This window comes from Phragmites australis, chromosome 2 (assembly GCF_958298935.1).
Source record: "Phragmites australis chromosome 2, lpPhrAust1.1, whole genome shotgun sequence".
NCBI lineage: Eukaryota > Viridiplantae > Streptophyta > Magnoliopsida > Poales > Poaceae > Phragmites > Phragmites australis.
The window spans coordinates 48,699,961-48,712,196 of record NC_084922.1 but is presented as its reverse complement, the minus strand read 5'-3'; the positions used below and the strand labels follow the sequence as shown (position 1 = coordinate 48,712,196).

At 44.3% G+C, this 12,236-nt stretch overlaps 1 protein-coding gene across 1 annotated transcript; it reads left to right on the top strand.

Annotated features, from left to right (window-relative positions):
• The first annotated feature begins 1,571 nt into the window (after positions 1–1,571).
• On the top strand, positions 1,572–3,144 carry LOC133909465 (CRIB domain-containing protein RIC4-like). The gene is made up of 2 exons (XM_062351902.1): positions 1,572–2,318; positions 2,415–3,144. Exons 1-2 carry the CDS (start codon positions 2,201–2,203, stop codon positions 2,834–2,836), a joined length of 540 nt encoding a protein of 179 aa, XP_062207886.1. The 5' UTR covers positions 1,572–2,200; the 3' UTR covers positions 2,837–3,144.
• The last annotated feature ends 9,092 nt before the right edge of the window (positions 3,145–12,236 follow it).

Below are 12,236 nucleotides of genomic sequence, written 5' to 3'. Positions count from 1 at the left end.
TTTGCAACTCTTATCTTATCGAGCTTTCTCTCTTGTCTCAAAAAGTCTATTTACTAGTGTCAGACTTGCATAAGCGCATTACATGCATAGTCTCAAAATGCAAGCGGAGTCCACGCCTCCACGGGCCATCGAGGAGAGAGAGGTAGGGCATGGTTGGTAGGGGTTTTATTATCTATTTTTTTTCGAGTGAAGTGATTTTATAAATAAAATGATTTTGTAGCTGAAAGTGATTCTCTGTGAAACTCTTTAGAGGAATTGATTCTGTGCGGAAAAAGTTAAGTTTTTAACTCTCAACATCTAGTTCTTTTCAAGACATCACTATCTCAAAATTATTCTATGAGCTAAAAACTACAATCTGTTATTTAACAAAGTTTTCACTAACTCTAGTTTGAGAGCTGGTGATACACACGTATAGGAAACAGCCCATCCAGTGAGAGAGCATTAGAACAGGCCTACGAGTTGTTCACAGAGGCCCAGCCGTATGAATGGACCTTCTATTGTACGCTCCGGCCCATCTTATTTATCATCCCTGCGAACAGTTGTCAAGCCCACCAGACGGAAGCTTATTACATCCTGCATTCAACCTCTATTTCTTTTTTCTTTTTCTTTTTTGCCCTTGTAAACAAGATGCTGAGCCTGTACATCGCTTTATGTTAGCCGCAGTGTACGCCGCATATACCTCCTTCAGAAATCGAGATGACCGAAATACACTGAGCATATTGCTATGCCAATTCGCGTAAAGTTCATGATCTGCTTGCGTGCTGGGCCATATCAGAAGATTGCGGTTGTATTTGGATCTTGGAGTGCAATACTTACATGAGTACAACGAGAGCAGGTCGACTAGCATGGCAAGTGAAACGGCAAAATTTGTGGCAATGCCAATCCCCGAGCTGGCAAGAGTGTGAAGGGAAACAAACATGACCAGGGCACAAAGCCAGAGACCACGTTGCCAGAACGCATACACGCGGCCCACGGCGGGAACGCCGGCCGGGCTGCCTGGGAGGCTTGTTAGGATATCTCCAATAATTAAAGATGGTGCTAGCTTTTAAATGAGATAAAGTACGGATAGATCTCATCTCAGCATATCTTTTCCCTATAAGATATGGAAATTTGTAAACAACAGAATCTGTATAAATTTTGAGAAGTGTATTATCTTATCTAAGAGCTAACACTGTCTCTAACTATTGGAGATATACTTGGAGCTGATCCAAACTCTGTGATAAAAGTGGTTCTAAGGTTCAAAGTGATTTTCTAGTGTAAATTTTATGAAGAAAGTAATTATATGGAGAAGTGAATTTGAGTAAATTGATTTTTTCAGTTTCTAACCTTAGTTCATTTTAATTAATTACCCTTAATTAATCTATAAGTTAAAAATTGTAAGCTGTAGTTTAACAAAACTCTGGCTGATTTTACACTTAAAACCGGTCTAGAGCCTGCCAAACAGACCCTTCGGGAGGCTGGCTGGCTAGTGTCTATCCAGGGAGCGGAGCGGCCACGGACAGAGAGAGGCTGTTGGGCACTGGTCCCGGCGAACGAGCAAATTCCCCGAACAAAACCACAGGCGGCCGCGCGCTACCGCTTCAGCTGCACACGCCCATCTGTCCATCCATCCATCCGCATGTCTGCCGCGAGCTGCTGCCGCCACCGCCGCTACACTTGCATCCATGATCCGTGCGTTGCTGTCCGTGGCCGAAAGGCGTTGGGTTTCGGGTGGGTACCAAACCCAACACCAACCAACCCAACCCAACCCAACCCAACCCATCCCATCCGGAAACCACTCCTCCTTTCCCATCTCTTTCCTACCACCACAGAGGCACCCTGCCATGGTGCCGTACTCCACGACCATGCCAATATAGTAGGAGTGCTACTGCTACTGCTACTAGCAGGGGCATTGCGCCATGGTGTAGTACTGCTACTTCTCTACTCCTATAGTCGTAGTCTTCTTTCCTTGCCAGGTCCCCTCTCCTTTGCTTGCACCGAACTGGGCGACCAGTGGTCGGGCCGGCCGGTTCTGTCTCGAGCGCGCGCGCGCACCTAACGCACTTTTTTTGCTGAAATTAAGGCTTGCCACCTGCTCTGCTATCTACTTGCTCGAGCAGGCAAGCCGTCAAGTCAGGAGCCAGCGCCGGATTGCACGTTGGTTTGGTAATTGGTTGCGGCGTTGTTCGCGCGCGCGGCTGCCATCTCGGCCGTGGACGCCATGAGCAAGGATCTGGCGCAGCGGCGGTTCATCTCCATCCCCTTCTCCTTCGGCTGCCGCTCCCACTCCAGCGTCGACGTCGTCGACACCGCCCGCCACGCCGCCGAGAAACCTCAAGGTGCGTGCCAATTGAACAACCAGCGGCTTCAGTTCTTTTCTGTGCCTGGCGATGCATACCGGTCGCTAAAGTTTCTCCATTTGTGCGTTGGAGCAGCGAGCGAATTAGGGACGGCGACGGGGAAGGGGGAGTCGCTGGTGGCGCGGCTCCTCAGGGGGTTCAAGAGCCTGTCCCAGATCTTCGCGGTGTACGACGAGGACGACGATGAGGAGGAGGAACGGGAGATGGTGATCGGGCTCCCCACGGACGTCAAGCACGTGGCGCACATCGGGTGGGACGGCAGCACCAACACCACCACCAGCGTCCGCTCCTGGAACCGCGCCGCCCCGCCACCTCCGGCGTCCACCGCGTCCACCTCCGCCGCGCCGCCCCAGCAGCAGGAGCAGCATCCGCTTCCCATGCCGCCGCTCTCCATGCGGCAGTTCGAGCTCGCCATGGCCGCGCAAGCCGCGGGCGGCGCCGGCACCACGCCCGGGAGCAGCAGCACGAGCACCGCCTCGCACCGGCGTCACAGCTAGCGTCGCGACGCGAGCGGAGCTAGGTTGGCACGTCTGTCCTTGGCCGGTCGCTCATCAGTCGTCACAAGCCGTCGTCCGTTTCTGCCGTCCGCCTCCACATGGGGAGGGAGCTCGTGGTGGCCTCTTCCTTCCATCCGTCGTGGTCGCCGTGTCGGAGTTGCTGCATGCTACGTTTGCTTCTGCTTTGGCCATTGGTGCGGTGCGGTGTACGTAGCCATTTTTTCCGGTGAATTTTTGTTGGCTTGCTACTTGTTGCCTTGCCCTGTTCCTTGTTAAATCTTACTCAAATGCTCGGTTTATTTGGTTCATGGGTTGGTGTCCTTCGTCGTCACGGTGGTTGGGGTTGGGTTGCCGACTTGGTGCGGCGTCCGCGCGCGCGTGTGAGCCGCGGCCGCTACCGTCTCGTGGTCTCGTGCCGTTCCGGCGCGGTACGTGCGCGTCCACGGCGCCGGCCCTGGCGCAGCGTCGGTCGTGTCCTTTTTACGGGCGACCATGTGAGGGGTGTGAATGCGTGCGCGTGTGGCGTGCACGGTCACTGTTCCGGGGGCACAGGGCCACAGGGTCAGGGATGTACTGCCAGGTATGGTCGTCGTGGTCGTCTGCTCAGTTCATGTGAGCACTGCGCCGTGTTGTTTATCCTTAGGCTCCTGCATACATGCCGTTTAAGGATTCGAGTTTCGAGTATCTGTCTCGGCTCGTGGGGCGTGGAAGCTGATTTCGTCTGGCTCGTGGCTAGAGCTAATGATGTGTTTGGTTGGTTGAACTAACCATAAATATGTACGGATCGTACAGGATCTGAGCATATTTAGTTGTTTGGTTCATTGAATCCTATTATTATGTTTAGGATGAGATTGTTTAGATTTTTAAATATGTCGAGAAAATGATATACCGAGTTGTACGGTAAAATCAGCCGAACTGTGTCGTACAGTTTCGATCAACTCTGCTAATTACTTATGATTAGGGATTTTTAAGGATATTTAGTTAAATATTAGTTACAATTATATGTTATTAACCGTAACTAATTATTATTATGGTATTTAGTGATGATTATTGATAATTTAAATTATGATTAACTAGAATTAGTACTAATTAGCATAGTTTGTTATAATAATAAATAATAAATTATTTTTTTATAAAATAATAAAGTTATATATAGGTACATGTTTTTTAAATAACTAAATACATTCACGTATCATCCAATATATCTAACCAAATATATTTTCATCCTATCCCATACAACTAACTAAATAAACTATTTATATCCCTCATCTATTAGTATCCCATCCATACAGCACCATCGTACCCCATTTAACTTAGTTCTAACAAACAAATACATCCTAAGTTAGCTTCAAATTTTGAATATTCTTTTAGTACGAGCATTGGACCATGGCCAATATTTTTTGTTTGATCAACAGTTGGTAATACTATTTTCGTCAACCCCTGACGTGTCCAGATAATCCGCAAGAATTGTTCGTTTTCATTCTCCCTTACACTCACACAAACTTTTGTGGCGAACTGGTGATTTGTCCGCTCATAAGAACATGACGAATCTGTCGATTCTACAATTGTCTAAAACCCTCCTAAAATCAATCAATTTTTTTTATCGCCATCACACTTTAATTTAAACGTACATGACCGCCACCCTCCATCGCCTTTCAACAAGCCCCTCCCACTCCCCCGACTCGCCTTCTTTATTCTTTCAGTCCTTCTAAATTTCAACTGTATGAAATTTACGAATTTTTTAGTTGATCATGTGAACAGTGACATAGTAGCGAGGTTGACAACGGCTTCTCGGTGGGGATTTGTCTATTACCAGGATTAGAGGGGGGTTGGCAGATGACAGACCCGGCGGAGGAGGTGGGCACAGGGGCGGGGCGGCAAGATGGCGGGGACATTCACTGGTTGTGGATAGCGAAGGACCGCCAGATGGGCCAGTGTCGGGGCAAGAGAGTGTGGTGGATGTTGTTGGAGATGAGAGGAGAAGGGCGGAGCGAGGGACGCGAGTGAGCTTCAGCGACACACGGCGGTCCGGCAGAAGCAAGAGGAAGAAGGCGACGCTTGGAAGAAGAGAACGATGTCCGTCAAATCTTGATCGTACAGTGGAAATCGGTCGACTGAGATCAGTGCCATTTTCAGACATCTGAAATATAGCATTAAGTCGATCATTGCATAATAATGACTATGTTGATTAACCAGAATAACATTTCGGTGGTCCCGACATGTGTTTTATATCTAAAATCGAAACATATGCCTTTACAAAATATACCATCACAACAAAGCCTAATAAAGAGCAATTAATTAATATTATATTAAAAGTTCTTAAGCATCAACAATTTACAATAATTTGCAGCAAAAGAGAGTTAGGAGGGTAATAAAAAAAATCAACCCCTAGACAACAAAAGAAACTACGTAGCGGAAGACAAAAGCTATGAAAAAAAAGGTGTAACCATATACCCTTAGGTTTCACCCAAAATAGCGTTACTCGAGTAGTTGCCTACTCATGCCCCCTCACCAACATCGGTGGGTGTGAAATAGCCAAACACTAGCTCCTCCTCACCAATAGCACATGAAAAAGCAGTGTGAATAGGAAGTTACTCGCAAGACTTAATCTATAATAGATACATATAAATAACCCGACTCCAAGGATTGTGCATTTGAATGTAGCAAAGAAACAACTATATGGTTAAGTAAATTTATAAGCGAAAGCAAATTTGGACATCACATTGTAAGCATCTATACTTAATCACACACATCATTTTAACTCATAAACACCAACAGGAACATATATGTAACTGGAATCACAATAACTCATTAGCATACATCTTCATCCATATCCCAACATACCAATCCACATCATCCCACGTTCGTGACTCTACGACTGCTGTAAATGGACAAAAGCATACTCTGACCGATTAGAACATGCGCCTCTAGATGCGGTGTCATCTAAAACTACTCTCAGAGCAAACTAGACACCACTTACAAAACTATTATGCCGATAACACCCGAGATGTTCAAGCCAAATGATCATATCTACACAAGGTATTCTGCTTATTGTTCTCATATGCAACATGTGGTAAGCACGGAAAGTGCAAAATCCAACTGCAATAACGGTCATGCTTAACTGACAAAAGCGGTCTATAGCATCCGAGTTTCTCTCCCAAACTACACCGAGGAACTCCTCCAGTGCAGAAGATACCCCTAACATTGCACATGTCTTGTCTCATCCTCCCATCTCATACAACCCAATGTCATTATCATCGAGAACAATAAGTAAACCCTATAGCTCGTGAACGATAGAACATTCCACCACTTGACTTCTATCAATGACCTATGCATTTCTAAGTATCTCGGTTAACCTTTGCAATTATACATCAACAATATCATGCTCGATTTACAAGAGTGAGGATCATCAACAATACAAGGTAGACACAATGCATCAACATAAGTTCTACCCATATAATCTAACATAGAACTCACTAATCATGCAAACATACATAAAAGCATAATTTATCAATTTAAACACCATTGATCCAAAGTACTAAGTTGAGTATGCTTAGATGCTTGCTTTTTTGCTCCGGTGCCTACTTGATACTGCTGACGCAAAACTCACAAAATTTTGAACCGCCCTCGGTCGCGCCCACGTCACACTCCAGTCCTTTGTTCTCTAAGGAAGAACGCATGCAATGTGATAAACATGAATTAGGTGCAAGATGTATGCTACAAGATGCACAACAACCGAGGATGCATCATAATAACAAGCTAAAAGTGGAAGATATATGAAAGAACATGTTGATGATAAGATTTGGTATTTATAGTGGTCATTGCAGTATTGACTAGCTTAATGGGCGACCAGCGATCAGTGCATCTATCGATGAACAATGCTTTGACCACTATGAACAGTGCTTTGCCATGATGAATAGTGTTTTGACCACTATAAACAGTATTCTGACCATAATGAACAGTAGATCTGACTAGTGAATAGTACTTTATGATCACGACTAGTGACTACGATCAATGACCATGGTTTATTTCAGCAGTTGGCCTCTGGACAGGTGGAATAGCTGTTTGGATTCAAATACATGGATACGTCAAATATATAGTCAAATCCACTAATCACCAATAATGAAGTCTAGGATCTAAACAACTCTGGAAAGTTGACAAAATCCAAAAGTTCCAGGTTTAACTCAGAACCTCCGGGTTCCAGAACTTTCGGGTATGGGCCTGGGTAGGGGCTCTTGGTTAGTGTTTTTTAATTTTACTCAGAAGTTCCAGGTTAAGTCTGGAACTTCTGGGTTGGGTCAAAATATCCGAGTTAGCTTTCGGGTGAGGGCTCTCTATTTGGCTTTGCTTTGTTTATCCCGGAACTTCCGGCTATACACCGAACCTCCGGGTTGGGCAGATTTGAGCTTCACGATTATTCTTTTCGATTCAACTCGTATGTTATATCTACCCCACATAAACCTGTATATGCATTATACAATGGGTTTTAGACTCACTAATTAGCCCATCAGCTCGATTTCATAGCTCAAACTCATTCAAATTCCTCTTTTGCTCCCAATCATCAAGAACTTGAGGCACTTTGCAATGAAGCTCCAAAACTTGGATTTCAACCAGCCAAAACGTGCATTTGAGCTGTGGGATCCTAGGGGACTTACCCAATGTGCTTTGTCGAGGCCGGTTACTGTCGGTGGAATGAGGAAACAGCGAAAAAACTCGGGGAAGAGGAAAATGCCGATGCTCCTCGTTCTTCAACCAAGAATACCAAAGACGTCAAAATCAGCTTGAATCCTTCGGGAATGCGCAAACAACTTGGACGGATGGGAAGCTTAGGAGCTAAGGATTGCATTGGTACCACATACGTACCTCGGTTTTGCTTCTAGAGGGAGGAGTTGAGGAGAAAGAGAGAGGGAGCTTAAGAGGGAGGGAGAGCTCCTTGCTCTTGGCCGGTTGGGAGGAGAGGGAGCATGAGAGAGAGTGAGGGAGAGAGAGCAGGAGTGAGTGGGGCTGCTGACCCATTGAAAGATGGGGTGGTTGGCCCAGCCATGTGAGCCACATTTGCTAGAGAGATAAGATATTTTCAATGTGGATTCTATTCTTTTCTCTCCCGAAATTCTTTATCTCATCCTATTGACTCAAAACGAAGTGTTCTAGTGCTCCAGAACAAAATAGCTCAAAATTAAGTATGACGCCTAATTAGGCTTTATAGGACGTGATACCATCACCCTTATTCACACTAACCTAAAATATATTATCACCCTTATTCTCCATCTTTGACTCTTTAGGGGGTGTTTGATAGAGATTCAGATCTTAGATTTTTTGGAGCTGGTCATATCTAGCTTCAAGAAATCCAGGATCTGTAACTATAGATGGATTGAGGGTATTTAGTTGAGTGATTTGATTTTTAATTTGAACAAAAATAAATATTTAAACTACTTTATTTTATTATATAAACTCCAGATTCGATATGGATCTCTGATTTGAACTTGTGCCAAACAGGCCCTTTGTAGCAACAGTAGATCGCAAAGATCCACTACACCTTCTCAATCCTCCCAAGTTCAAACGTTGATCTTGATCAACGCTCACTAGGCTTCCACTGCCACCTCTAGGCTTCCACTGCCACTTTGTTCCCCCAAATATCGAAGACCCGATAACCCAAACCCAAATATGTGAAACATGAACCGCAACGTCGGAGAGGAGAACGACGACCTTAAGCGAAGCATAATGAACAAAAATCAATTGACGATTCGAGATTTTCTAGCCGTATGATTGTAATACCTCGGACTATTAACGTTTCTGGTTTTAGTTCGTATGGCCTAAATATTCTGGTATGGTGGATTTAATATCATCTTGATAATTTATATAGATTGTGGTTAGCTTATAAGACTTCGTGTTTTAAATATAGTATTTTTGGGTTAATATTTTTACATGAAACGAGAATAAAAATATAAAAAATATGTTATGCGTCTGCGGATTCGCCCCATAAATAGGCTGTGTTCTAAATGAATTTTAGACATGGGTGTTACAATGACATCTAGTTAATCAGTAATTTGGGTTAATGCCTACTTCGGAATGCCTAAATCAGGATAAAGCTGAAACTCACAACTTTTTTTTTTCTTACCGGGTTATATATGGAGCGCTGTACAAATACAAACCCGGAAAAGGATCACATTAACATCGCAAACAGGCAGCGACAACCTAGGGGTCTTGGCATCTGGCGAGAAAACTGGATAGAACAAGTCTGCCACTGCCAGTCGTGCTCGCTTCCTATGGGACATTTGCAGCAGCGTTGATGCGGGTCACACTCACGGTATTTTTAAGGATTATAGATAGCTGTTATCTTTTAATTGAGAGGTATATTTTTAAAATTTATATGGATTCTGTATTTATCTTACAGAGAAGAGATACGCTAAAATGATTTGTAAGTACTAGCTCTTCATCTTTTCTCTTCAAAAGCTAGTAATTCTAAAAATTTATACAGATCCTTCTGTTCACAATTCCTCGTGCTTCATAGAGAAGAAAGGTACCGAGATAATTTAAATACTAACTCTTTATCTCTCCTCTTTAAAAGCTACTAAATACTTATTTCTATCTCTTCTATAGAAGGTATAAAAAATCGTGATAGTCATAATATTAAAAAATATACTCCCTTATTTAAGATATAGCAGCTATAAACAGCCATCGGAGATGCCCAGGTTGAAATGATGCCTGCTTGTACTCTTTCGGTTCACGTGATTTGGACGGCTCAACTAATCAAACCGGGTAGGGCTCACCAGCTTCCTCGGTCTTCGTTTTGGTTGGAACCCAATTGACAGTTACGACGTTACGAACCGAGGAAGATTTGCGAAGAAAATTTTAGGTGAATTTTGTACGCCGGTTTCTGTAGAAAATTCCTGCATTTCAAGTGTAACACTACATGTACTAGCACACTGGTTCACCATCTTTTTCCGCCGACAAGCAGGCTCCAGCGAGTCCAATTTTGTGGGCCCATGTTTGCCGTGCCTGCTGAATTTCGTTCGCGACGGAGATCGCCCGTAGTGGAGGCCGGCCGGAGCGAGTACGTCCGTGACAACAGTAGCAGTAGCCAGACGAGCCTTGCGTGACTTGCGACGCCATGCAATCTTTAATTTCTCGTCTCTCTCGTGCTGATCCTGATAGGAGCACAGGAGGGTTTGTTTGGTGTGATTATTTGGGCCGGCAGATACGATCAGATAGATATACACAAACTTGATGTTGCGTGAGCTGGGGGCAGGGCAATGGGTGGCTGGGTGCATGCATATATGCATCCATCCTTAGCGATCCACATGTAGCATCATACCTGTGCCCGTACAGAGTGGAGCTGTAGCTTGGTGACGAGTTGCATCTGTTGCATCCATGCAGATGCCGCGGATCAATGGGTCCGATGGATTGGCAAGCATGCTGTGATACTAACGATTCATTGATCGATACCACTAAGCAGCATGCATGATGCCTTAATTTGCCAAGACAAATCGCATGACGCCACTGGGTCCAACAAAACAGTGTGTTCGCTTCACTCTGTGTGCATGGCTCTGGGTTTGGTGAGCTGCCTCTCTCACCTGTGACACTCCCAGTCCTATGCTCCTAGCTACCAGTTGGCTACTTGCAGCTAAGTTTTTGTCTCTTGTTTGAGCCGCTGCATCGGTTCTCGTTCTGAAAACTGTGTCTCCGGCACGGGCGTTTGTTTGTTTGTTTGTTGCTACTGCTTGGTCTTACTGCCACCTCTGGTTGATGCCATCTGTTTTGATTGCAATGCGCACATGGATGCAAAGCTGCTAATCTCTTGTTTAATTGGCCACTGTGTTTGCGTGCGCGCACTTGATTAATTTGTATCATATGCAGATTAATCACTGGACTGTTGACTACCATCTCTTGTCTCGTTAGTCGGGTTTCATGCACTGATCGAGAAATCTTGGATGGACAACACGCAGAGCAGCAAATACTGGATTCCAAACTCAAATGCTTAAGCTGTGAAGTGAAAGGGAACAATATCCTCTCGAAAAAGAAAGTAAAGGCAAATAACAATCTAACCGAAGATCACGAGTTTTAGTAGTTTTTTTTTTCTGAGATAGAGGGGGAACGAGTTTTAGTTCTTACTGGTAGTATATATGAGTAATATGGTAGTATTAGGGTTATTTTAGGGAGAAAAATATGTGATATGAAAGTAATTAACTGTAGTTATATGTCTCTAAATAGAGTAAAATTTTATTACCGTTTTAACATTTTAATCTGTATTCGGCATGAGACTTCATTTGCTACCCATCGGTTAGGGTTAGCGGTCCGATGTTTGCGACGTCGATCTTTCTATTAGCAAAAATATGGTGGTTAATTTTAATAAAATTAATATAATTACTAAAATATCTAATTATGTGGATCGTCGAATTAGATTTATACTTATATACTATCTCTATATAGTATAGATCACCATAAAAGAACTCAAAATAAAATGGAGCTACCTGCATTTTATCTCGTCGACCACGGTGGGTTCTACTTGCGCATAAATAGGACTAGCCCACTGATCTGATTGGTTGCGCTTCTCAATTATCGGTCTCGCTTTGCCTTTTTTTACAATGGCCTGTCCCGAATTATCAGCTGTTCTATATACTCTTTGCTGACTCAGCACGCGCATGGACCTGCTGGCCCAAAGCTCTTGCTTGCACATGTTTAGTTGCTGCAAATTTCGCCGTGTAAGATGTGCTGCAAGGCCATTGCATCCAGATCTGCTCCGTGGGTTCCCCTCGGGAAGCCAACGGAGCCACCTGAATCTCAAGCTTGGGCTATCGTCCAGTCATGATCCATGCAAGAACTGCAAGGCACAGAAACATCAGAATTCCCAACTGCCCAATGCTGCCTCTCTCTGAAGCCTTAACATTCACTTCACCTGCCAATACCACAGCTGTCAGCACACTAGGACTGCATCGAGTATATGTCAGCTGTTCTTGCATGATTCAGGTGATGGAGAGGCCCCTGACACCGAGCCAGATAGAATTCGGCGACGACGATTGCGATAAATAGTTCCTGCAAGTTCTCTACCGCTCCATTCGGTGCACACCTGTTCTTCATTCTCGCCTTTTTCATGTTTTTGCCGGGCAATATCGCAAGTAACGATACCTGACAAGTCTGGCAAAATTAGCATGAGCTTAGAACTACTCGAACACAGGGGAAAATAAACTTTTAATAAGGGCATAGGGTTTATGGCAGCATGGGCAATACCAGAGAAGAATGAAAGACCACGAGCTGAATCTGGGAAAAGGATAACGAGCTTAGTGCTAGCAATTACAAGAAGTACTTTCAGTCAAAGCAGCAGCACTAATGACAACAAAGTAGAATGCAATACCAGAAGAGCTGGACCTAACAGAAATAAAAAAGAATTTAGTAATGGCGA